Below are 26,927 nucleotides of genomic sequence, written 5' to 3'. Positions count from 1 at the left end.
GGAGCATGCCCCTGGGGGGGCAGGAGCACCCTGGGGACCTGGGAGCACTCTTGGGGGGCTGGAGCATCCTCCCCGAGCTGGCCAATACCCCGTGGGTTGGGGCTGGGCAGCGTGGGACGCAGCGGCCGGGCCATTGCCCCGGGATGTGGATGGGGCTATGGGGTGTCACGGAGCACTCCTGGCCGTGGCGGGGCTGGGGGGCGAGCGGGACGCTGCAGCAGGGCCGGGGAGGAGTCTCCCATGGGGGACGTGGACCATGGTGGGATACATGTGGGGCGGTACCAGGCAGGGGTACTGGGATGGGTATCACCCCGCGCACCGAATAGCCCATCCTTGCGAAGAGACGACCCTGCATGAGGACATTTTAGCAGCTCTGGGGAAGCCTCTCTTCTCCCACCGCCCCGTTTCTGTCTCCAACGTCGCAAATTCCTGGCTGGCGCCTCGAGCCGGAACAACGGGAAAGTTCCCGCGCGGATGCAGGGAAAATCTGTAACCCCCACCGTGGAGAGCAGAAACTTGCCCCGGGAGGTGCTTTTTTACAGTGATGCAAAATAACAAGCAGGGAGCAGAGGTCTGCAAGGCGGGAGGCTCCCGCCACACGAGCATCTCCGGCTGGTTTCCTTATTTTTTGGCTTTTTTCCCCAAAAAAACTTGACTCAATTCACCCAGCAACAGCTTTATGATGGGGTGGGGATCAGCTGCGGGGAGGCAGGGACCCACTCCCTGCAGGAGATGCTTCGCCTGCAGCTGGGCCCGGGCTGGTGGGTTGGGGTAAGGTTTTGGGGACATCCCCTTCCCCCTGGTCACCCCTGATCCAGCTCCAGGGCTGGATCCAGCCTCCTGCCCCGGGGAGCAAACTGGGAGCATGCCCCGTGGCAGGTCTGGAGCCACGTTTCTGGGTCGCATCCTCCATTCGGTCCCTGCTGTGGCGGCGAAGCCCAGCACAGCGTGAGGTCTCCCCGGCACAGGGAGCGGGTCCCCGCTGTCACCCAGCAGCAATAACGGGCTGCGGTGGGGATGAGTGTGGCCCAGATGTGGTGGCATCCCTCTGCCTGGCTCTCCCCAGGGAGGAGAGGGGCAAAAACGCGGAGGGCTGCGCTGGCGCACGTCCCTCCGCGCTGCCCATTGTCCCACATGGGGACCCGAGGTGCTGTGACAACCTTGCCGCGTGCCTGAAACCTGTCCCGAGGTTGTTCCCCTCCTTACCTTAAATTGGGACATTTGGTCGTTGGATGTGAGCCGTGCCAGGAGGCAGAGCGAGCATCAGCCGGGTGTCCCAGGGACCAGCGGCTGGGGAAATGCCCTCGTTTCTCTGCGGAGGGGTTGGGAGCTTTTGGGGGGGAACATGAGGTCGGTTTTGGGGATCCATTAGTTGATCTGGGAGGCTGCGGTGGGAGATTCAGGTCCTTGGCAGGGTTGGATCCACCAGGATGGGTGAATTTGGGGGTCCCTCTTCTCAGAGGGGCTGCCTCGGTGTGTGCAGGGACCCTCGGGACCTTTTCCAGTGCTGCTAACTGGGAGCTGAGTGGGCATCCCAGTTAACTGAGCTGCCCCTTTCCATGTGGGGAAGTGGAAGCGTAGCCAAGATCAGCCTGAATTGATTTCAGGCAGTTTTTCCAGGTCTGGACAGAAAGGGATGGATTATTTTATATTATTTTATTTTATTTTGCCAGCTTGAGAGTTGAGTAAGCATGGGGCGAGAATTGTAAGGAAGGGAAATAACGTTATGCAGCATGTCTGCGCGCATGGTATTTCTACAGAGTCCTCTCTATTACAGCTGAAGTTATATAGAATAGATTTATCTATATCATAAAAATAAAAATGCTTTTTTTGGGGGGGAACGAATAGCTTGCTTTCCTAGCACTTGTGGGAGGCAGGGAGCTGGCTGGCAGGAGCGTGGGTGGGGATGCTCAGCGTGAGCCCTCCCTGGGTACCTTGTAAGGCACCTTGTGTCGGTGGCATGTTTCTGCCGGAGGGAAAGCTGATGATCTCCTGGTGTTTCCTGCTTTTTAAAAGCTTTGTATCAATTATTCAGGTTTCCTGGGGCCGGCAGCTGCTCACCCCCAGACCTTGGCAGTGCCGGGGCATCGGTCTGCTCACTCCCCCCCGCACGTTGGCCAGGCATGGTGGTGGGTTCCTCTCCCGATGTTCTCAGCTCCTGGACTCGCTCTGCTGGGATGCCGTGGGGGAGCGATGGGTAGGGAGGAGGCAGGATCATCACATTGTTGTGGTGCCGTATTTGAAAATAAAGTGGTTTTGGTTTTTTTAAGACTACTATGAAACATGACTTGTGGTCTTTCCCTTGTCCTTCCTTGGGGCCAAGGACGACTCCTCCTTGTGCACCTTTCTCTACATCCTCTAGCTGGCTCCCCGCACTGCCTCAGCGCTTTCCACCCTCTCTCCCATCTCTCCTTTCACAAGCGATGAGGCTTTCCTGCATCCTCCCTTCTCTCCGGACTGGGGTTTCTGGCTACACTTAATGGGATTTCTCCTCCAAGGGCTTGGTTGCTCGCTGTCACCCCAAAACAGCCTCACCTGCTGAAGGTGGAGACTCCCCCCTCCAAAAACTCAAGCTAGGGGCAGCACCGGGCGATTCCCAGGAGCTGCGGACCCGCTCGCCTGCTTGAACCCCCCCAGGGCCGGCCCCGACTCGGCACAGACAAATGGCTGTTACCACGTGCCTCAGTTTCCCCGCCGATAAATACGGGTGTGAAGATTGCCTGGGGAAAGGAAGGAGGGCCAGGTCCTCATGGCGGGGGGCAGCGCAAAGTGAGTTTGCTCCTCTGCGTGGCCTCTGGTGAGTTATTTCTGCCTCAGGTCCTTCTACTAAAACGTGGCTGGCATTCTCCTGCTTTCCAGAAGGCCGAGGTTGTGCCAGGAGCCGTGGGCCATGCTGGGGGTAGTGGGCTGCAGCACAAGGAGCCCGGGGCCGTCCCTCTGGCCGCAGCAGGAGCGATCTGGAGGTGTTCGGGTGGAGCAGAGGTGGCCCAGCCTGGTGTGAGGCAGCAGGACAGGGCCACAGCACTGGGGCCTGCACCCTCCTTCCCCAGCCTCTCCCCCTCGCTCTGTGGGGTTCTGGGGGCGTAGCTGGTCCACCCAAAACCAGCTGAACCTGGAGATATTCTCAACGGCATCTCCTCAAAGTGGTCATACGCCAGTTGTGGCTCCAGGAGCGCAGTGGGTGACTTGTCACGGTTGTGCAGGGTTTGTTCCCCTGCAGCCCCCTGCGGCCGTGGGGGCCCGGGACACCCCAGGCCCTTTCCTGAGGGAGAGACCCGTGCTCCCACGCCTGCAGCCGCCGGGCAGAGGCCAGGAAGGCCCCGGCACCCCAAGGGAGGCGGCTGAGGGAAGCGGAGGAGCGGGCCGGCGGCCAGCGGGCCGGGCTCGCCTCAGCGCGGCCGCCTCCCTCCGACCGCCATTTCCCTCGCACTCCCGCCCTCTCCCTGCGCCCCGCCTTCTCCCTTCGCCCCGCCCCCGCCCCGCGCTCCGCTCAGGCGCGCCGCGGGCAGCCCTGTGCGGGCAGCGGCGTCGCGGGGGCCTCGCCGCCGGGCCTGGCGGTTCCAAGATGGCGGCGGGGCCGGCGCCGGCGGTGTGAGGCGGGAGCGCGTCGCCGCCGCCCGTGCCTCCTCTCCCCTCCCCGGGCCCCCGCGTCCCGGCCCCGCTCCCTGCCCCGCAGCCGGCGGGATGCTGAGATCCACCGGCTACTTCCGCGGCATCGACTGCCCCTTCCTCAGCGCCGGGGGGCCGGGGCCGGGCGGGGGCCCGCCCTGCCGCCGGCCCTACTGCCACTTCCGGCACCCCCCGGTGGCGGCGGCGGCGGCGCGGTGCGGAGCCTCCGGCGGCCCCGGCGCGGGGGTCGCGCTCGGCCACGGCGCAGGTACGGCCCCGGCCCGGCCCGCCGGGTCGCGGTACCTCCTTCCCTTCCCCCGTCTCTCTCCCTCCCCGGGGTGTGGCTGTTCCCCGCCCTGCCGCCCCCCAGGCCGGCACTGCCCCCCAGCAGCAGCATCATGGCCTCCCCCTGGCAAGGACAGGCCCGTGCCCTTCCTCCTTCTCACGCCTGCCCACCCTTCAGGGCCTGAATCTGCCTCTGGCTCCTCCAAACCCCACCTGCGCCCAGGGCTCAGGTATTCCCCCCCAGGCCCCTCTCGAGTGGGATGTCCCCATGGGGGTCTGTCAGCATCACCCAGGCGGGGCAGGTGGGTCCCCCTCGCCCCTGAGCTTTTGTGTCTGCCGGCGCTCAGCCCTGCGCGGGCTCTGGGCCCTTGGTTGTCACCTCTTGTTGCCTCTGAAGGAGGGCCTGAAGGGCCTTTTCTGCCCCACCGGGTGAGAGAGAGATGGGCGTCTCCTCCTCATCGTCGCCAGTTGGATCCCACAGTTGCTGTCTGACACAGAGGTGGTGGGGAGCAGCTTTCCAAAATGTCCGATTGCCTGAGGACAGGCTGTCTCTCGTCACCGGGATGGAGGCTGCAGAAGGGCAGCTCTGTTCTGATCCCTTTCTTTGTCCCTCCAGGCACCCCAGCTCACGTGGCAATGAGGTGTCAGGGCAGTCTTTCCAACCTCTGCTAAGAGTTGCTGTGCCATCACAACCCTTCAGGAGGTGCATGGGTTTTGGGAGCTGGAGGTGATGTGTTCTCTAGTCCAGTGCTGCAAGGCAGGTCCTGCTGGTGGGGTGACATGGGGGGGCTGCTGTGAGCCAGGCCCCCTCCCGATGAGGGACTTGAGGGGCATGGAGTGCTGCCAGGTTTCTCAAATGAAGCTTCGCTACAAAAAAGATAGTGAGCTATTGTTCTCCTCCATTCTTCCAGCAACTCTTGTCGTTTTACACATTATTTGCTGATCTGCTTATTTTATTTGGAAAGAAAAGCCTTCATTCTTCTCCCTAGTAGAATGCTGCTTGCTTTCTTTTTGTTAAAGCTTTGTTATTTCAGTTAGGTATGCTTGCTAGTATGTGTGGTCTCTAACAACCTGAAGCAGAAGTTGTCAAAATAAAGCACAACTTGTCATGGTTTTTCTGTGCTTGCTTAACTTCAGGTTATTCACAAGTTTGGAAGATTATTAATTTTTCATGTCTCCTGGTTACCAGGTCAACTTACCACAACTATGGTTTAGTTTAAAATAAAGGAAGTATACTCAGGGCTGTCACAGGCAGACATACCGTATTAGAAAGACAAAAGTTTTTGCCTCTTTCAGTGTTCTTTTGAATTTGAAAAGCTCCCTAGAACCCTGTAGGATGGTCCTCTAGATGCTTGATATTATAATTAACTTTCAGTGTACTATTCCTGTTTGTCTTTAAATATCTGTAGAGTGTCGGTTTTGGAACTAGATTTGCTTATTTTGGTCTGCCACCTGAAACAGATGCTGCTGTACTAAATAAATGCTGCTGCTGGTTTTGATTTTCGAAATGGGGAAGTGAAAGTTGGTCTTTAGTAAAACCTCGTGGTGCACCTGGAAAGTGTGTGCAGCTTCTAATACTGGCTGAAAAGTGTTAACGTAAGAGCGGAGTGTGAATGACAAGAAAGAAGTGATCCCAGTGCTAATCTTGTTAGGCCTGGCTTGGATGTGGTAGTGACCCAGGAGAGAAAGCTTGTGTTTTGGGGAGTCACAGTGATTTACTTACTGTATTATGGCTCTTAGAGAAGCTCTGGCTTTTGTAAAACAACAGGTATAAGCATGGGTCTAGTCTTCCTAGGTGAAGTGTCTGCCGCTTGCGAAAGAAGTGGGATCCTGAGGCTTAACTTCCAGCCCGCTGCCTCCCGCTTCCCTCAGCCGGCTCAGCATGTGCTCCTGCCCTCTTTCCCAAACTGTTGGCATCTAACGCATGGCACGGCTGTCATAACCAAGGATCTGTAAATTCTGCCTCAGCTTAGTGTTGGGCTTCAGCCATTTTTTCTATGTTGATTTCGATTGAGAAATGGAAAATGAGTGGTGAACCTGCTGCGAAATGCTGTCTTTAGAAAGGACTTCAGCGGGGTTGTGTAAAGTGCCTGATTTCTGTAGGAGCAGAAGACACTTTTGCAGTTATTTTTTAAGCAGTGCTATGGCTTAGCTTCACCTGAAGGGTTCAGGTTGAAGGGCTCCTGTCTTTTCCTTTGTCTGAAGCTCGTCTAGTCTGGAAGGACGTATTTAAGATTTACACTAGAGGGTGTAGTAGTTTAGCTAGCAACCAAGCAACCATCTTCTTGAAAGCAGCTTCTCCACCCAACATAAGTGAAACTGCCTGTCTTGTTTTAAAGTAGCCTTATAACAGTGCACTTGGGCATATTTGACCTATTTAATCACGTCACTCGATAAATAAGCTTTAAAAGCATAATTTTTTTGCCAAAGCAGGTGGGTATCTACACCAAGAGCTACAGTGCAGATCTGTATTTTCTGGGATAGTGCCTAGAAAAAAGGATAACATCTAAAGAACCAGCCTGCTAAGCATATTGATTCAAGGCTGGTGTTGACTTTGATGTTTGAGGATCACCATAGGACTGGCAGTAGCTCCAAAACTCTTAGCAGATCTTCTGTAGCCTTGAAAATAGCTTTTGAAAACAGAGGAGTGGAGCTGGTCTTGCCAGGCTGTGGTGGGAGGAGGCTATGGACATGTGCCAGATGGAGCAGAGAGGAGGCGAAAAGAGGAATTAGTGGGATGTAGCACTATTCCCTTTTTCTTTGCCCTTCTCACTGTTCCGAACTTCCTGAAGAGCGTAGTGTTCAGATGTTTGTAATATATGATCCTTATTTTTCATACAGTGCTGTTACGGTCCCAACCACTGGGAGACAGTGCTGAAGAGGCCTCCGTGCCTGTTAGGAGATCAGCAGCAGCAGGAGGACTGAGTTTTTGCCCGTCTGCTGCTGTTTGTATGTAGCAGGCGTTCCCTTTTCTTCCCCTCTGAAAGCAGCTCAGTAAATACAAACTTGTTGGGTGAGGAGGGAACCAGCGTGATGCGTCTGGTCCGTAGGGCACGTTTGAACTGGGTTCTGAAACGTATGATACTTCATATGCAAAATCTATTCCAGTGTCTTTACTGCAAGTATCTGCCTGCGTGGTAAAAGAGTGTGGCTACCTGGAGGCTTGTGGAAATTCAGGGCTGGCTGAAAGCTGAGGAAGGTGCTGGGGCGGTAGCACGCACCGATGTGGTATTTCCATGGCAGTGTTGGTGGGCTGAGAAATGGGATGCGAGCCTGTGCAGGACTGGGAATCTGGAGATTGCAAATTCTAATCCTGACTTGGCTGAAGTGCTTTTTCCATCTACAAAATGACTAAACCCCACCTGCTTCAGAGCAGGATGAAAAGATTATTGAATGTGTGTGAAGTGCTTTGAAAGTGTGCTGTGTAAGTAGGAGGGAAGAACTGTCTCCAGTCCTAAAAGCGTCTCTTCAAGAGCTGTAGAGGAGAAAAATAAGTCTCTTTAAAGTCTAGGTCCCAAGTATGCTGAAAGTCATAAAAGAAGCATAATACATCTCTTCATAAATATCTTAAGGAAACCAGCTCTTTGGTTTGCTGGGTTTGATAGTAGCTGTCAGGAGATGCTTAAGAGGTGGATGTTTTTTGAACCCAGAGCAGAAAGCTGCGTCCAGGTCTGAGGGTCTGAGTTCCTCTTTGTCTACTCTGGTCCTTGTGTTAGCATGAGGTGGGAAGAGCAAGGCTTTCAGCACCCTGCCTTGAAATACTTTATTCTAGGGTGGTGTGTACTGGCAATTGCTTGGCAGTTTTCTGGTATGGTCCAAAGCTTGTGGAGCGCTTTTCTTGCCGTGTGGATTTTCTATTTGCATGGGCAAGATTAGATCTAGATTGCATCTTTGAAAGGTGACTGGATGGGTTTGTGTGGTACCATGCAGCAACTGAGTTTTTCACCTCTGTGAGGTTTATGCTACCCAGCCCACAAGTAAGCCGCTGTAACACGGTTTGGCTCCTGTTTGCCCAGGTCAGGTGTGGAGAAATCCTTGGGCTTATCTCCCCAGCTTTAACTCTGCTGGTCCTGTCACTGATGCAGGAAGGCACTTCACCTCTCCCTTCTTCAAAGTCTTCAGCTGAAAAGCAGCCACATGGGATGGCTGTGACTTGTATATAAACTGCTGTGCAAAATGATACTTAGTAAAACCTAAAATGGCTCTTTAAATGTTAAAACCCACGTTTAATCATCTTCAGCCCATGCATCACCATAGGATCGAGGCCGTTGTCTTCTTCACCTGTCAGCACATTGCTGAGGGGCTGCGCATTAAACTCAGCACTGTCTGGGATTGCCTTTGTATTACTTATATTGCAGTGCAGGTTCACGCCATGTGTAGAAAGGATGAAAAAAAAGTCTTTAACAGATGCGTTTTCCTTCCTGTAGTTGATGTTGTGCAGGATCAGTTTCTTGTAGGAAAGAGCTTTTATTATTGCATTTGCTACAGGGAAATTGAATGATCAGAAATGGAAACTTATAAACTGCCTTTGGTATTTCTTCACTGAGAGAGGAAATCGGGTGGTTCGGTGTCGGGTGCTCTACTCCATGAACTGCGTGGGGGGGCATTGCTAAGACCTCCCCCCCCCCCCCCCCCCCCATCTGTGTTTAGGACAGTAATTACCAAAATGTCACCGGCGGATGTTTTTTTTATCTGAGTCTTGAAATGAAGAATAGAAAACTCACTTGACGGTAAGGTCAGGACATGTCTTTTCATGTAAATCAATGTCATGGCTTTCCAGTGGTGAGGGATTTCTTGTCATTTAACTAAATTGTCAGTTATGGCAGTTTTCCTGTGGGTGGGCAGGTGCAGCTGCTTTATGTGTCGGGATTTCAGTGTGGGCTGGCAGGGCACTTCCGATTTTTGGTCTTTCTGCAAGTGGTAGTTTTGCTGTGGGGAGAGTTGGCCCTCAGCTTGCATGCGGCTCTTCCTTGCTCCAGTTACAGACATGTGAAAAGCAGGAGGTGGGAGCAAATCTTCTCTGTCAAGCCGGAAGGATTTTGAAAGCTAAAGGTGCAGCAGCCTGCTTGGGTGTCAGAGGCACTAGCCTTGTGGTGGCATTTGTGAGCTCCCCGGGCTCCCCTCTGCCCACCCTAAGGAGCGCTTTGTCTGCTCTTACAGGGTTTCTCTCTCCAGTGTGGAATATCTTACCTGACATTTAAACACTTCCTGTGATTTATTTTTTTTTTTTCCTCTAGTCAAACACCACAGTGCTGTGTTAGCGCTGGAGAAGTGGAAAGCGCAATTCCCTAGTCCAGGGTTTCCCAAACCACTTTTCCTGGGCTGCCCTGTGCTGGGCGAGGCGAGTCGGAGGCGCCGGGGCGGCATGTCGGCTCACGTAATACCGGAGAGGCAGCAGCGCTGGGCTGCAGGCAGGCACGCAGCGACGGGCAGGGCCAGGTCGTCTCCCTGCCCTGCAGCCTCCTTCCCTGCTGGGACTGAGCGTGGGCTGCGGGGCTGGAGAAGTGGGGTGGCGTTGGGCTCCGGCTGGGGAGCACGCTGCTGAGGGGACCCGGTGGGATGAGGGGATCGCTGAGCGTGACCCTGGGGATCGCTGTGTGGGAAACCTCTGTGCTTGCCAACTTGTGTTGCTCAAATCAAATAAAAAGCAACGTGTACAGTTGGGGAGTGGAGAAAGTAAGATGTCAAAAAATTCCCCAAGATGATAGTAGTAGCACTAGGAAAGAGGAAAACAGTCAAAAAGCCCCTGCAGACACTCGAGTAAAACCCAGTCCGACTTGGGAGTAAATGAGGGTGAAGGCGGGACTTTGGGTTGGTAAGTCCTGCCCTAATTATCTCTGCAGCTCAGAAAGTGCTGTGTCAGCACATGGTCAGTGGTATTGTGCCATAAGCCTTTGCCGGAGTGTCTTAGCAGTACCAAGCAGATATTAAAAGCCTCAAGTACAGCATGAACAAATATCTGCAATATTTATTAACCGCGGGGAGCTCAGGTAATTCTTTGAAATTTTTGGCTTACTGTGGAGTGAACTTGTGTTTTTGTGTGGGTTGCAGTACATGAAGAAGCAGCTGTGAGAGAAGTGCCTTCTCCAGAGAGGCTTTCACGTGTTAGCCATTCATTTAACGTGAGACTTTGGTCCTCAGGGTTGCATCTGCCTCTGAAATACACGGACTGTGCAGAAAGCTCAGCTCTGCTTTGGAGGGTTTAGTCACACGAGGATTTTCATTTCTCTGTGAGATCTAGCCTTTTTATTAAAGAGAGGATCTGTGCTGAGAATCGGGGACTGCGTTAGGTTAGCTGCTTAAAAGAGTCTGTGGAGCTGCAGGTGTCCGAGTTGTAAAAGAACTGCAAAGTATTAATTCCAGCTTTTGAGTTAACTAAAGCTGGACAGGTTTTAAAACCAGTTTAAGTTTTGGTTTTAGTCCTTCATAAGTCACAGCTGAAGTTTTTAAATGTAATATATCATGAAAGGTGCTTTTCTTTAGTTTTTAACTTTGTTTTTCAAAGTGCCCAGTTGTGACTGTATTGAAATACTGTTGGTTTTTGTTCTTAAATGGGAATTTTTCACCCAAAATAGTTAAAGAAATAAAACAGGTGTTGAGAAGATAACTTATCTTGAGCAAGCCAGAGGAAGGCTGGAAAATTAAGGGACTGGTGGGTCAGGAGTAGTGCTACTGCTTTTGACCATGCTGGTCAAATAAGTTTTCAAGGCGGAGTTGAATAGAGAGAAAAGAAGACACCAGAATACTTGAAATATTTAATTTTTTTCTTCTGCTTCTTTGAAAAGAAGACTTGCTCTACTAATTAAGTTTTGGAGTAGATTCTTAGTTTTACCTAGCACTTGTACAGGACGTGGAAATGTTTTCTGGTCTGTCTTTTTCTCGGAAACAGAAAAAATAAGTCTCCGTTAATTTTTTTTTTTCCCCAAACAGAATTTCAACTTTTCTTGTATATTGAGGAATAACTTTAAAGCTAAAATGAGAGAGGGAATGGAAAGATCTCCAAAGAATCCAAACATTGAATATCCAGATTAATGTATCATCGATTTTAAAACGGTGAGACGCCTTCTAGCCTGTGTGATGACAGGCTGTGGGGTCGGGGTAGCAGCCTGGGGAGCAATCGTGATATTTGGGGTGCCAACCTTTGCTTCTGCCCCTCTACTGGCAAATACACCAGTTATGTTTCTCGCGTTCCTTCCTAGGTTATGGGAGAAATGTATCGATGGTGTGATTTCCCCTTAGGAAAACATTACATTTATCACAGACCTTGACATGCCTCTAATGCTCTTTGCCTACTGCTGTTGTTTTAGCACTGGAGCGGGTGGGACTGTAAATCACTGGGGCAGTGGAGGAATTTAAATGATGGCTTTTGCATGGGCCAGACCATCTTGTTCTGGCTTTTGCATCCTTGGATTTAACTAGTGTTGTTGTGTGAAGCAGTGGCGGTCCCAGCTGTCCTCCAGGACTGTCTGTGAGGCTATCAAGAGGGTGAAGCTACCATACTTAGTAGGCTTGAGGACCTTTTAGATGCCTCTTCTGCTGTGCCAGAGGCAAAACTGCACAAAACTGTGTTTTCTTGAATAAAATTAGGAGGTGTGTACTGTTTCCCTGGACGTTGCTGCCTGAGCTGCTTTGAAGGGTGTGCCCTAACGTCCTCCTGTCAAAGTGAGTTTCCTACCCGAGTGAGTTGTTCCCTGATAACGCTGCCTGCTCGGGAGTGACACGGCCCACGTTGGAGCGGCTCCCTTGCTGGATTGAATCCACTCGAGCAGGTCCGTGTCTCCTCTCCGGCCACAGCGTGTCGGCAGTCTCATGCGGCTGAGCTGAGAAAACAGCTTATGGCCTGTACGAGGATGATGTTTGGCTGCTCGTGTCCCTCATGGTGGTTGTGACACCCTCTGGTGATCCCCCTGGTCAACCAGTTCAACCCACCGAGACGGTCCTTCGGTGGCACTGAGCACTTATGTTGGCTGACAACATCTGGTGAAACCATACCCTGAACTTAAACAGGCTTTGTCACAGCAGGTTTAAAAATACCGCAGTGTGATGGATGACTGTTCAAACTTTTTTCAGCCTTGCTAATATAAGACTTTCTTTTCTCGTATTTGCTTCCTTTTTTCCACTAAAGAAATGACCGTGTTGGTTCATGATGTGCGTCAAATACCTCTCATGGAATAACAAATGCAAGGAGTGGGGTGCATAAGGAGAGGCCAGCTTGGACTAGACCTCTCAAACCTTGCTTCCCTTATGTTCTTAGACCAGCACAAGGACTAGGGTTATATTTCAAGTGGAAGAAACGTTTCTCTTACCTCCCCTTACCTGTCCTCCTAACCCATTTGCTCTGGATAATTATTTGAAATGTACTATTTTAAATCTCAGTGTTAATTATTTCCAGGTGGTTGGATATTATTGTTAAATTAATTGTTGGAAATTTGCTTTGGGTACTCGCAAATGAGGTCTGCGCCAAAACCTGCCATCTCTTGCGCTGTTTAATTCTGAAGAGTAGCAAAACTCAGCCTGCTGGTAAAGCCTTTTTGAAACATTTTGTTCTTGAGAAACCACTGTCTCTTCTGTGAAGCATTAAATTAAAAGCTTAAAATAATTTTCCAATGGTGATAATTTTTCTGTAATCGCAGAGGTTGTCCATTTGCTAAGTACTGGCACTGTAAACACAGGCAAGCTGTTAAGCTAACAAAGCTGGTCTGATGACGTTAAAATAAAAATGTCTTTTTTTTTTTTTTCCTCCAAAGAGGTCTCCCAACAGCTTTCACCTTCCTCATCTCCCAGTGAATGCACCTTTAGTTGCCAGCTGCAGGTGACCCAGGAAAATGGGTGACTTCAGCAGTGGCGAGTCTTGAAAAGGTTTGCTGTCTTTTGGCCTGTGCTGGTCCCTCTGCAGCTTGGCCAGCAAACCCTTCCGTTTTGAGATCCAAATTGCCGCAAATTTGGAAGTTTCTAATTTTTGTCTCCCTTTTGTTTAGCAGCAGCTGCTGCTGCTTAGCAACTCTGTGTTATATCTGGAAGAAAGGTAGTTGTCATCCATGTCCCATATGCGTGCAAGAGCTTGACTCGCCTTCTGAAACCTGCAGGTTTACAACGACCGGTACCCGTCATACGTTTCTGCTTTTCTGTATCAAAAGCATCTGAAGTATGTGTTCTGGTAGGGTGCTTGGGGAAAAAAAAAAAAAAAAAAGACATCTTTTTCTCCAGAATGATTCACTGTAAAATAAGTTTTAACATCAAACAGGTGACCTTGTACTCCCATTATTCATTTAATGTCAGCCTTTGTTTACTGCCTTTGCCTGTTGCACAAACTAGAAGGACCAGTGTACAGCAAGGAGTCGCTAGTTTATAGAAGCTCTGTAATAAAACAGCTCCACCTCAGAACTGAGGCCTCATTTCCCAGAACCAACATGACTGTAACCAGGAAAAAAAAAACAATCAACCTTGTTTTTTTGGAAGAATCTTGTTTTACACTTCTGTATACTCTGTGCTGAAATGCCTGATTTAAGTGCAGTTCATTTTGGTATATTCTAAAGTAGTTCTAGGTTAAATGAATTGTTTGCTGAGGTCCTATGTAAATTATGAATAACTTGTTTTGTATAGCGTTGATGTTAACTTCACCTTTTTGTGTCTCAGAAGGACTATTTCATATGTCTGAGGTGCAAACTATTTCAATAAAGTAATGTATTTTAAAGAGTGTCCTGATAGCAGTTGAGTTCACAATCCTATAAGGAGTTGTCATCTCAAGTCTCATTATCTCATGATTCTCAAAGGACAGTGCAGACTCTCAATTTTACATCCATCCAAAAAGAGTTATTTCACTATGTGGTACCTCTCACTTACTCATTTTGCTTCAGCAGAAATACTGCAGACATCTTGTATATCAGAATAGCAAAACCAGTGTAGTTCATCTTGTAGTAATCTTTCTTTTCACCATGGGTATTCATATTAGTGTTTGAAATGAAGAGGAATAAATGCAAAAGCTGAAGAAGACTGCGTTGAATCTTGTATCCAGGTTGTAAGAACGTTGTATCCAGGTTGTGTGTGGGTGTAGCTGGGTGCCTGCCTGCATGGGACTGGGCTTAGCTGCCCAGAGATCCTCTCCTCTCCTGGGTTCTTAGGAGCATAATTGGGCATCTGAAAAGGTGGCCTGGTTTCAGATAGCATATTTAATTTCTCGTGACTTTTTGGGGACTTGTGTGTATATGGCTCTCTGTGTGTATATATATATTTATAGATGTGTGTGTATACATAAAAACAAAGAGGTATTGTATTGTTTTCTGCTTGTATTTCCGCTACGTTATCTGCAAATGCATCATGGCCAAAGGTGACAGTCCTGATTAATATCATGGAGCCCACTTAGACAAGTGTCTTTCATGGAAAAGGTAGCCTTTGATCAGTGGCGCTTGGGTGATCCATCAGGCCTCCTACACAGCTACAAAAGAGCTCTTCCATGACGATATCTCAAAGCCTGCTGGCATTCTCAGAGGTTATAATGTATTTTTACATCTGGTCATTCCATTGAAAGACAATGTGCAAGTTAGTTTTATACTGTAGATGAACAGCAGAGAATCAGACACCAGGTCTGTGCTTAGGTTGTCTTCTACTTTCTCTGTATCCTGGTATATTTAAAATAGCTTGCTTTTTTGCGTGGACAAGATGTCTTTTGTGTAGTTTGGTGGGTTGTTTTGTTTTGTTGTGGGGTTTTTTGGTGTGGCAGTGTTGTTTTTTTTTATTTTGGCAAGTCTTTAGATCCAGACTCTGTGTTCTCGCCTCTGTTTGTTTATAGGCCACCTAATACTTATCTCTGCACAAATTACCAGGCTTTCAGCTGTTCCCTTAACAATGCTTGTGCTAAATTTTAGGTCTCCATCTTGAGTTAGAGGGTAATAGCTGACTCCTCCAGACTTCACTGCACTGGTCTTCTTTACCACTATGGAGCTGACGTTTCGCAAAGTGGTGAGAAATGAGGTGGTGGGTATGGAGGGCACTCTGTTCTTTATCAGCTGCTAGGCTAATATTTATACCTAATTATTTTGATAATCTGTTTATATATACTAGCCTTGATGATGATGTTTGCATCTAGGTTTGTTCCTGTTTTTTCCTAGTTATCTACGTTTCTTTGTGGTTTCTTTTTCTAATGAGGCTCTGGATATCAGTCTGTCTGGTGTACACCACCCACTGAGATGCTCTGGTTTGCTACCTTCTCCCTCCCTCTCTCCCCCAGGGTGTGAGCTGTGCTGGGCGTTGTAACGGGGAAGCACAGACACTAGTTTTGGAAATGCTCTTTGTGTCTGGTTTGTAAAGCGCTTTGCAATAGGTGGAGGGGGAGCTAGTTATAGAAATATATCTCCTTGTTCCTTTTTCCCCACGTTTCTGGTCCTGAGCACAGCTCAGACTGTTCTTTGGAAGATGGTGACATCATGCTGCGATTGCCCAGAGTCCCTGCTCAATCAGGTGCTAATTGGTTTGGAAAAAAACTTTGCAAACCCAAGGGGGTAAAAAGTGTTTTATGAAACCACCACCTTTATTTTAACCCAGTCTCCATTATTCTGCTTGCTTGGAGGCTAGTTCTGCCAACTGCTAGTCAGGTTCTTTACTTATTACCAAAGGGAGCTGTGCATTCATGGATCCTCTCCAGAAAATAAAAAACCCAAGGAAAAACTCAGTCTTGTGAGAATGGTAAAAACGACTCCTGTAAACACTGTTCGTTTCTGGCTCTTAGAAGAAATTGTCTCATCCCTGTTAGACCTGAGAGGTTGGGTTTTTTCCTGTCTTTTATCTCTCTGCTTATTGTTTTGTCCTTCTACACATTCATGTTGGAAAGCCAGTTTTACTACTATCATTCTAGGAAAGAAGAAAAAGTTCCTCTGGAATAGCAGCATCCAGAGACACTATGATAAAACAAGGATTGAAAACTGTTCAAAGTAAAAAAGCAGCCATTAACTTACCTGTAGCTTCTGTTAGCTTGCTAAATGCAGTGAACTTTTTTGCTGGGTTCCTCTATTACTAGTCTAATTTTTCAAGGTGAAGTTGTTTTCCTGCCTGTTCCTTGGCAAGCAGGGTGCCTGTCACTCTGCACACGCGTGCGAATGATGTCCTTTTCCCTTCTTTTTCACCACGAGTGGGAAAGGTAGGTGGGAGATTTTGGAACACCATGGCAGAAGGTGGAGAGCGTTTATACTTGTGACAACTGCTCCCATGTCATTTTCAAGATGAATGTTACAAGATGAGCTTTACTGGACTCTCCAGTTGTAAGCTGTCCCTTGGATGAGTTGCTTTAGCATTTCCATATTGTTCCATAGGGTGGACCGTCGCTCACCAAAAGCTCTCCTGTAGAGCTGTGGTCAGAAGAGCCATGCAGCGTGGTCACAGCGTATCCTCTGTTTGCAGTTGTAGAAATGCCTGTGTAAGAGAGGCCACCTAAGGGACTTGTCTGAAAAGACAAATGTCAGAAAAGAGAAATGTTCTGGGTGTTTAATGTTCCTGTCTTGGTGGTTGTTCTGTGTGGTTGCGTTGTGTTGCCTTTGGACCTGTAGTTTTTTTATATTGGCAGCACTCAGTTTGTCAGTCCAAATAAGACTGGTTTTCCTGCAGCTGCCGTGAGAAATACTGAGCTTTGAGGAATATTGGAGGCTTTCAGTGGGCTGTAGGCATTGGCATCGATAAATGAGAACCTAATCCACAGTTTTCGTACTGGAATCCTCTTTCCTCCCTTGGTCGCTTCATTGAATTAAGCAGATAATTCTGCGCATACTCAGCTCCTCTTGGTCCTAATACAGTGATTATTCTTTGGTGCCCCGAAGACTCTTTAATTTATAGAGCTTTTCCATGAGTAATAAAAGCACTTTGTTAATAGATCTTTAGTCCTTAAGGCCCAGGAATAGTTTGTAAAATTAGTCTAGCCACACACCTGCCGCTGGCCAGAGAATGTCACTGGTGGCTTTCGGTATCAAACGTCTACTCTGTGGTGGCAAGAACATGTCTTTTGGTAGTGTCTTTCAGTATTGGTTTTGATGAGAGCAGACCTTAAAAAGAACTTTTACCTTTTTTTAAATTTTACTTCAAAGAAAATTTTACATAAATTGCTGGTAGTAAATTATTTTTTCCTTCTCTTTTACAGAACGAGGCTATGATCCCTACAATCCAGAGCTTCCGAGGCCCTCGCTGGAGGCAGAGGATGGTGCGCTGGCTGACATTACAGATGTGACGCCCGGTATTCTGGAGCTGGAGCTGGTCAACAAGGCCATTGAGGCAGTCAAAAACGAAGTTGAGAGAGAGCAGAAAAAGTATGAGGAGCTGCTAGAAACGACAAAGGAGTTCAGTGCTTCAGAGGCATCCTCGCTCATTTCGAATACACCCGTGTCAGCTGCTGGGACACAAAATGATTCATTTACCTCCTTAGAATATAATCCAAGTAGCTACAACTTTAATAATAACTCAGACTACAACCCTACTCCTCTCGCTGCTGCTAGCCGGTCAAGTAAATACACTTTGGATACTTCCCGATCAAAAGGTAGCTCACTGGAATATGTTCCCAAGGCTGTAGTACAGAATAAAAAATACAGTAGTACTGTCACTAACAATAAATATGTGATTGATGACTCTAAGCCTTCTACAGACTTGGAATATGACCCACTTTCAAATTACTCAGCCAGGCTTTTGAGCAAAGCCACAACAAAGGAGCCAAAGGGGTCTAAAAGGGGTAGGGTGTCTAGTTATGAGGAATCTTATTCTCCATCGCGAAAGAAGCTCTGTGAAGTACCTGATGACTATGAAGTGTATGCCAGGTTCTCTTCCTCTGAAGATGAGGCTGATGTGGAATATAAGCCAACTTCTGTTAGTTCACAATCAAAAGCTGGTTCTGAAAGTGAATCAAATGACGGGTTATCCAACAAAGAGCAGAGCACCAAAGTGGATGACTTTGCTTCCCAGGATAGCAAAGAAGGGGCAGCACAATATGGTGTGGAAGACCTTCCAAGTTCACAGAAAAATCTTGCCAAAAACTTACCAGACAAGAATGCAAAAGCAGCGAAATTGTGTTCTGGTAAGAACGACCAGGAAATTGAAAATAAAAACAAAGACTCAAAAGACAAAACAAAAAGGAAGAAATCAGATGTTAGTAAAACACCTGGCCTCAGTGAGGTTGGTAAGAAGGAGAAAAGTAAAAATACAGAAAAAGACAAAGTGCTGAAGAAAGAAGAAAAATTAAAAACCAGGAACGAAGAGAAAAACTGCAAAGATAAAAGTGTCAAAGTGAAAACTGATGGGAATTTAAAGAAACCTGAAAAACAAAAGTCAGAAAAAGTGGATGGGCTTAAGAAAGAAAAATCCAAGTCCACCAGCAGTAGTTCAGGGAAAAGCAAGAGTGAGGGTGTCATCAAAGGCTCTAGTACGGAGAAGCTGGGGAGCAGCAAGAAAGACCCCAAGCTGAAAACAGCTGATGCGAAAAATGGTAAGGAAGCCTGTGATCGTAAAAACAAAGAGAAAGGGGCCAAGACTCCAGCAGTGGAGCGAAAGAAAGAAAAGATCAGTTCCACAGAAAAAGGAGATCCAAAGAAAGGTCGGAAGCAGCAGAGTTTGAGTCATGTTGACCTGTTTGGTGATGAGAGTGGAGATGACGATGACAAAGGCCGGCCTTTGCCATCCACGTTGCTTGACGTGAGCTCGGACTCGGATGGCGAGGACTGTGGTTCAGACTCTGAGAGTGAAAATGAAGGGACAAAGAAAGTGAAGCGCTCTAAATTGTCAAAGTCGTCGTCGTCTTCCTCAACATCTGATGACATTGATTATTCCATCCTTGAGAAAGACTTGGACTTTGAGTCAGATCCAATGGAAGAGTGTCTCAGGATTTTTAATGAATCTACAGACGTGAAAACTGAAGACAAGGGAAGGCTGGGGAAACAGGTAATGCTGGTTTGGGTTGGTTGGTTCTCTCATATCTAAATGTGAAAGGATTCTGGTTTGGTTTAGTGGTGTTGCTTATTTCAAGTAGCTGAAGAGGGCTACAGAGGGAGACTCCATAATTTGGAAGAATCTCATCCTTGTCATGACTGAGTGCTTTGAAGAGCTTGCACCTGAATTTACCTGCTGGATTGAAAGCTGCTGGGAAATGTAAGGATTCAGTTACCTTTTGTGTGGAAGGCCTTTAGCTTTCAAGGGTATCAATTACTTCTGTCTCCATCTGTTGTTTCGCAAACAGAGTTCGTTACCTGGTGTGCAACACCCAATACGCACACAGAGCTGAGATATCAGTTTATTTCAAGTTTTGTGCAAGACCGGGTGCTAGGTGGTAGGTCCACAAAGCTAGCACCCCGCTCGTTCATGCAGGTGCAATATTTATTCAGTCTAGTTATACATATGCATAAGTAATTATGCAAAGTCATTTTCTATTGATCTACATTTTCTTGTCTCAATCTTAAAGCTACAGTGCTACTTTAATATCCTGCCTATGCTCAGAGGTGAGGGGTCTCTGCTTGGGCTGGGGTCTCCAGCTCCAGGGGTGTGATTTTTAGTATTATAATGAGGATAGTTCGCGTAAAGGTGCTCCTTATTGCACTTCTGCTAGCAGTTTCAGATTGTCCCAAAACATCTGAGTTAGCTTACATATTTCTCCAGGATGTGCTTTGCTCCCAGGGACAGTAATTCTTGATTAGACGTTCCACGTTCCAGTATGAATCCCCCTTATCAACTTTACGTATGTCTCGGCCTTCCGTTATCTTTAGAGCACTCATCATAGCTAAGTGCTTAGGTCAGACCGATATTCCGTATGTACTTGTATAATGCTGAATTTGATTGACTACACATCTGGCCTAAGAACCATGGTGGCCTGGATGGCTGGAGAAAAGGCTTCAGAGAGTATGTTGTGGGTGTTGCAAAGCTAATCCAAGTTTGCCGATCTGGGCAATGCCTTCTTGTTGCAGCATCGTAGTGGCAGGAGACTCCCCAAATTACTGTTTCCTGTTTTAAAAGCATACTGCAGATATTTTTATGAGGATCTCTGGATACCTTGTAGGTGGCGCAAATAAGAAATGGAAGGTAAAACTTCTTCAAAAGGTACAAGGGGGTTCAGAATAAGGAGGTAAAAAGGCAGCATTTACATAAAAAGGCTTCTGCCAGTGACTGTGAGGTGGTCCCCAAAGGATGCAAGACCCTTGTTTTCCAAGATTAAAACAGAGCAGAGCAAGTGTAAAAGGCTAGAAAGCAGCTGCTGGCAGTGATCCTCTGACAGCCTCTGAGGCAGGGAAGTAGGAGCAGACAAAACTCATCCTTCATCTTCTGACATCTGAGTTTGACTGGGCAGCAAGAGCAAACCCTCGATCCTGGGAGCGGCCGCCTGTGCATGGGCAGGATTGTTTGACTTGCTGTCCAACCCAGCATGCCCAGGTTTTCTGGTTGGGATGATTTTGCTTGCGTACAGAGCAAGCATTCAGGGAACTGGATTGGAAAGGGCTTTAAAAAAATAAAAAGGTGACAAATTCAGCAACATTGAGAAAACACCCCAAACCTGTCTCTAGTGTTATCCGTCTGGCACATCTGACTGCAATACGGAGGTTTTGGGGTTGCTGAGTCAGCTGGATAACCTGGGAGGCTTAGCGGGGCAAGGTGACAAAATCAGGTGCCCTCTGTGTGCGGGGGGACAGGGGTGCCAAAGGCTGAGTGCGTCTATCCAAGGAATTACTGAGTGGCTTCAGCTGCAGTTGTCCTGTGTCCAAAACATAATGGAGGTACTGGGACTCCATCAGGGCTTCCAGTGTGTTCCAGTTTAGACCCCTTCAAACACAGCAAGATTCCCTTTGGGATTATTGATCTGAAGGAGGGGCAGGGTGAGTGCAGCGGGAACCATGCGACTGCATGGGGGAAAGCCAGTTTCTCCCGGTATAGTTGTTTGTTGACTTTTATTCTAAAAATGGCATCAGGAATCGGTGCTGGTTTTCAGGCTTTTGTTAGTTGGGTGGGTGAAGTGGCCGTGAGCAAAATTCTTCCATTCATGACCATCTGTATGTGGAGGACAAAGTGCGCTGGGATCTGCAGTGTGGGGAGGAGAGCTCATCTTTTGAAAAGAAGCTGGACTATTAAAGCTTTTTGCTGAACTCTCTGTTGCAATAAAGTCCCTGATCTGTTCTGAGAGAAGTCTATGTTGCTGACAAGTAAAGACCTTTTTTACACTTGTGTGAAATGCCTTGGTAGAAGAAACTATATAAAGCAGTTGTGCGTAACGATTTTCTTCTGAACTATTAAGCATTACTTGATTTTGCTTGTTTAAAATTCAGCTTGCTTTCTTCAGTGTTTAGTGTAATTCCTGGCTAGAAATGAGTGCTTTGCTTTGGCTTTGTTTCTTCAAATTGCCTGGTTTAAGTGAAAATAGTATAAGGGCACGCAATCTATAGTGGGAAATACTAACCCATTTAGAGCTTTCCAAATACGGGATGATTCAAAATGGACTGAGTTCAGAAAGTGCTGAACCAGGGGCTGCCACTCACTGCAAACAGTTAATTCTGGCATGGAGCTGTCAGCAGCCACGTGTATTTCCTTTGCATGTGCTTTACCTTAGATCCCTGCACTAAAATTTTAGTTTCCCCCTGTTTTGGAAAGGAACAAGCGTTGCAGCGGAGGGGTCCTTCTTTGTGAGATGAGTGTCTGTAAGTAGGTACCTGCTTCCCTGCTGCGTTCCTGGCAGGTAGGATTGGTCACGGGGAATTTTTTTGTTTATGGAATAATTTTGTAGATGGAGCCTGTGTCGTTTGGTCTCAGTAATGTGCTAGTCCGGAGGGAAGATACATGTGGGCAGTGTGGTACTTTTCCACCGCTTTGTGAGAGAGTTTATTTAGGCGTGTAACTGAATTAACAGACTTACCGAGTTCCTAGAGAGCGAAGTGATTCAGTATGAAGTGCTCATCCAGAATGCCCTTGTGGTGATGAACACAAGCTCAACCTAAGTGGAGACTGAGCTCATCCCCAAATCCAGCCTTCGGCTCTGTCGCTGAATTTCTAAGAGATTGCAAGGCTTGTCTCTGCTCAGAGCTTTGCCAGGGGTTGTGTTGGAAAACTGAAAGCAAGATTGACTGGAGAGCAGCTAAAGTTTTGAAAAATAAACTTGTGAAGTGTGTTTTGTATAAATGAACAGCCAAGTCAAATTCAAAGATTTTAAAGTGGTTTCTTCCCCCCGGCAGCAAGTCTGAGATGTTAGCTCAGAAGTAGCTTTAGCTGGAGAGGTGCTGTTACTTCCTCCTGGGTTTCCGGCCATACAAGCGTGTGACCCGGGGATTTGTCACCGCAGTCTTTCTGCAAATATGGCTGTAGATAAAGCTGCAGAGAAATGTTTCCCTAAATGTGTAGTGGGGGAACTGTGGTTTGGTGTCAAGCAGGTTTTCAGGACCTGCTCTGGCAGCACATTATACAAGGGCAGAAATGAGTCAGCTCCCAAGTTCTTACAAAAAAATCCCCCCAAACCTTCTGGATTTTAAGAACGACATGAAAGGTGAGGTGTGAGCAGCTGGCAGAAGGGTGTTCAAGTCTCTTGTGGCAGGTAGAGGCTGTCCTGAATCATGCCAGTGCTGCCTAGTGCACTGCTTGTGGAGAGAGCGCTTGGGTGGGAACTGTAATGCTGCTGTTTGCTGGCTTCGTTGGTGGCTCTTGGGTTCAAAACAAGGTTTGTTTTAGTAGTTCAGCAGCTGACCACATGTTGTTCTCACCTGCCACCTGCAAGGACTTGCTGTTAACCCAAAAGGAGACTTTTCAGATCTGCTCATTGAGAAGGATCTTCAAGTCTATTCAATTTTGGAAGCTTGTTCTTTTGTTTTCCAGATATCCAAAGAGGAAGGAAATGAAGAAAAGACAGAAGATAATTTAACTACCTTGTTTCCTGGCCAAAAAAGAAGGATCTCTCATCTTGTCAAACAAGGAAATGTAAGTGCAGCTTTTAGAAGCAAAAGTTTAGATTCTTTAAAGTGAGGATTTTCTGTCCTGTTATGACACTGGAAAATGATGCAGTCCCAGGTTCAGGCAGTAGCATATGAGTTGTTTGCACTGGAATCCTTCTGTGTCAGATTTCTTTCCTCCCCTTTCTGATTTCTGAAAAACGTGGTTAGGCGTCTCTTACAAAGGGCAGCAAAACTCTGATAAACTGTCCAAGGGTAAGCTGTGGAAGAGTAAATGGATTTTGCACCTTGTAACTCATTGGGATAGATTGAGATGTTCATTTTTCTACAGTATAGCTTCATTCAATCACTTAGATAACAATTAACTGGACACAAGGTCAGTCTGTGTCTGATGGTACTTTTCTTTGTCTTGTGGACCTGAAAGATAGCTATAGGAATTTTGTCAGATGTTTAAAACCATTACCTTATATATATCTGTTCTGAATCAGCCAAGATATCAACAGTATCTTGTTTGATACTCTTCTTTCACAATTGTGAAAATACTTTAAATACAGAGGAGAATAATAATAAAAAAAAAAAAAGGCAAGGAAGACATTCTGATTTTTTTATTTCTTTCTCACTGGGATTTTAATTCATGTTTTCTCTGAGGGTTTAATGTGTTTCCCTCCAGGTGCTAGGCACAGATTAGTCAGTTTTATGTTCCAGCAGGATAAGAGTGGAGACTTACGCACTGATTTGAGCTGGGTAGTCCAAATTAATTGTTCTTCCTTTCCTCTCTGCCTAGAAAAGGTTTCTTTGCTTTTAATAATTTGAAGCCCTGAGGTCAATACAATGCATTTTATTTAACTGCATATCTTCAGCCAGTTCATGTGTTTTGATAAGGGCCCTTTCTTCCAAAGTGATGAGATAAGAGACTGAAGCAAATGGGTTGGAAATTCATTAACTCAAATATTTATTGTAAATAGGTGCCTTTTAGACATGTACAAATCTTTAAATACGTTTTCTTAATGTGACAGCTGATCCCAAAATGCTTTCCAAAGATGTGAGCCCCAGCACAGCCATTGCATGGGCAAACAGAGCCGATCTGGTGTGCTCAGCAGCAGCGGCCGTGAGCATGCACCGGGACGTGCATTCCCTGCAGTATCTCAGCTCGGCGCTGCTGCCACGTCTGTTCAGGAGGTGCTGTAAGACCTGAACTGCTGCTTTTACGTGCAGAGTTGAGGCTCGTGCTTTGCTGTGTCCCTCCAAGTTGAATATTTGCTCAGTCTTGCTTGTGATTTATAGCTCAAGGACTGAGCAAGCAGAAGGGGAGGGAGCTGAGTTCTAGTTTAGTTGCCAGGGGAAATGGTGGGCCAAAGGAATTGAAGGTGAGGCAGAAAATGAGTGTCCTGCCCTGCTTGGAAGTCTGTAATTATAATTTAATGGCTGACTGCACTCAGTTTGGTATCCAGAAGCCGGTGTCAGCATCAGAGACCAGGAATGCAGGAGGTGCCAGCTTGCCCCCAATTTGCAGTCTCAGAAATGCTGTGTTACACATGGGCTGTGCGAGCGCACCCTTCTCTGAAGAAATTTCAGGAGGGAAGGCCTGTTTCTCAGATTTCAAAGGTTATTAAATAGTGTGGAGAAGTTTGTACTACTGCTGCTTCTCTTGTACTTCTGCTGCTAGAAAACTTCTCTGTTTGCTGACATAATTTCTGGCACCTTTCCTGCAACCTAAATTTGGACATCAAAGAAAATGCATGTGTAACTTGTTTGTGCTAGTAACGGCTGAAGCAGTGAAATGCCTCCAGAAGTAGGCAGGGGCAGAGCCTGTTTAAAATTCAGAGCTCAGTTTATGTAATGCTCTAATCCCATAAATACATATATGTGAGACTTTTAAGTAGTTACAGGAACTAGAGGCCTGAAACAAGGCTGCTGAGAGGTGGGGAGCTGCTGTAATGCAAGCGTAGATGGCACTGGTTCTTCAGCATGGGAAAGACAGAGAGGGAGAGAGCTGGAAAACTCAGCATCGTGTAGCAAAGGGGAATGGAGAATAGTTGGTCACTCTTTCACTGCAATATAAACTAAAGAAGCATGCAGTGGGCAGTGCGGGGCTAGATTCATCTTCTAGTGCAAGGCTGTAGAGCTGAGACTATTGACAGAGTCCAGAAGTGCGTTAGGCACAGTGATGGGGAACATCATGCCATTAAACAAGCAGTTCAAATACCACCTACCAGTTTAGGAACATGCCAGAGAGCTGGAAGGCCTTCCCTGAGGGTGAATCATTAATGTCACGTTTTTTAGTGAGTGACACTAAATATTTTGTTCTGGAAGATGGTTGGGATCTTCTCCTCTCAAAAACCTGTATTTGCTAACAGGTTGGGGTTGAGGAAAAGAGACCTTTCTTGGGTGAAAGGAAGCCAGAGGTTGGGGATTGAGCAGGCAAGCATGCTGGCTCTAAAACTTTTTGTCTGTGCAGGCAGAGGTCCCGAGCAAGCCTGTAATCCGGCCGTACCGTCCCCCCACCGCTCAGGAGGTCTGTTACCAGAGGATCCAGCTGGCTCAGCAGCAGGCGGCACAGCTGGCTGTGGCCGTTCAAAAGGCCTCTCTTTCTTTGCCAGGAGAAAAGAAGAGGATTGCTCATGTGCCAAATGTAGCCCTTTCTGCAGCAGCCAAACAAAGTAAGCCAGCAGCGTTATTTGTGATCGCTGTCCTGTCCTCCCCTCTGTTAAAAGACACTGCCTTCTGTTTAAACTTCTGCCAAGCGGATGTGAAACTATCAGGAGATGTGCAGCATAGGATCTTGAATGACAGTGACCAGTGGAAGGTCTTTCCTCTGAGAAATTCCATCCTGTTCTGAAAAGCAACAGATGAGACGTACAGCCCCGTTCCCCTGTCTGTCTCACCCAGCCTCCCTCACTTCAGCGTGTTCTTTTTCTGTTTCTTCCTTGGAGTATGTTTGCTCCTTGTTCGCTCTTCCATTCAGGCCTTCAGAGCTGGCACGAAAAGGAGGGAAGTACTAATTAATGTTCATTGATATCCCTTTGTAGTTGGAAGGACTCAGAGCTGACGTGATGGGCAGTTAGTGCATTGTAGCTGACAGGGTTACCTCTTTAAACTCTGCTGACTCAGTTACCCCAAAACCAAACAGAAATGAGGCACGTTTCCTGGCAGAAGGTTCCTTCATCCTTGCCTGGAAGGTGGTAAAATTACCCAATTTGTATCCCTTCGGAGGCTTCCATTCGAAAAAATCACAGTTTGCAGCATGGGCCTTTTATAGTAAGTTCATTCTGGCAACTTGAAGCCCAGTGGTAGGATTTCTACCTCAATATGTTTTCTGTTTCTTGCAGGCCTCGTGAGTAGTAAGACGACTGTTGCTGGCAGGAGTGTCACACCTTCCAATGACTCTGAAGCACCCACCCTTTCTCTGAAGGCTTGCACCTTAGCTGGGATGGCTTCAAAGACCACCAGCACCATCGTACCGAAAAGGATAGCGCATGTTCCCTCCTTACAGGTAAGAGAAATTTGAAATCTTTCTGGTCGTTCCCCATTGAGGGTGGTATGTTTAACCATGCTGCTCCAAACTTAGCACGCTCTGAAGAGCGGTGTTTTGATTAGGTTGATTAAATGGGTTTGTTTCTTCCTGTGGTTTTCCTCGATAGCATTGTATAAAAAATTAAGCACTTGAGGGGTAGGAGCTTAAAAAGATAGAAATACTTAAGTGCTGCTCTGATCTCTTTGAATATTGATCGCTCATCTTCAGTTTGAGTCTTCCGTTGTGCTGTCTGGCTAGGTGCGTAGCTGTTTGTGTGAGGGACTTGGAGCCTCTCATGTTCAAAAGGCATGGCTGGATTAATGCCCTTCCTGGGCTTTGTGGGCCATCCTGAGGAAGGTGGTTATGAATAATGTCCCACAGTGACCTATATAGTTAAAATGTGATCATTTAAACTTCATGCTGCTGTTAGCATTTGGGGAAGAAACTCTCTGTTCCCCCCGCCCCGGGGTACCTGCCCAGCCTTTGGGTACTTTTGCTACGGGTTCCTTAGCAAAGAAGTCCCTCCTTTCCTCATGAGCACTGGGGAACATGTTACTTGCTGAGACAGAACAGAGTTCCTCATGTAGCAGCATGTGGATGGCATAAGAAGCTGTTTGCTGGAGTGCATGGCAAGGAGT

The 26,927-nt window shown here is 47.4% G+C and overlaps 1 protein-coding gene and 1 long non-coding RNA gene across 3 annotated transcripts in view; both read left to right on the top strand.

Moving 5' to 3' along the window:
- The first annotated feature begins 3,503 nt into the window (after nt 1-3,503).
- REXO1 (RNA exonuclease 1 homolog) overlaps nt 3,504-26,927 on the top strand; it is a 42,572-nt gene continuing 19,148 nt past the window's right edge. Inside the window, exons 1-5 of one of the 2 annotated variants that reach the window (XM_072845124.1) lie at nt 3,504-3,877; nt 17,018-18,801; nt 22,702-22,803; nt 25,234-25,435; nt 26,105-26,268. In XM_072845124.1, coding sequence (XP_072701225.1) covers nt 3,685-3,877; nt 17,018-18,801; nt 22,702-22,803; nt 25,234-25,435; nt 26,105-26,268 — 2,445 coding nt within the window. In that variant the 5' untranslated portion in view covers nt 3,504-3,684. The remainder of the gene's footprint in view (nt 3,878-17,017; nt 18,802-22,701; nt 22,804-25,233; nt 25,436-26,104; nt 26,269-26,927) is intronic. The other variant, XM_072845123.1, reaches the window with a different exon arrangement.
- Nucleotides 4,517-13,424, top strand: LOC140643420 (uncharacterized). Its single transcript, XR_012039571.1, has 4 exons — nt 4,517-4,775; nt 9,132-9,884; nt 10,825-10,947; nt 11,482-13,424. It is a non-coding gene; the product is annotated as an uncharacterized lncRNA (long non-coding RNA).

The sequence above is a fragment of the Ciconia boyciana genome, chromosome 24, assembly GCF_034638445.1.
Source record: "Ciconia boyciana chromosome 24, ASM3463844v1, whole genome shotgun sequence".
NCBI classification, from domain to species: domain Eukaryota; kingdom Metazoa; phylum Chordata; class Aves; order Ciconiiformes; family Ciconiidae; genus Ciconia; species Ciconia boyciana.
Note: the sequence above shows the minus strand (reverse complement) of the source record. Positions and strands in the feature narration are given on the sequence as shown.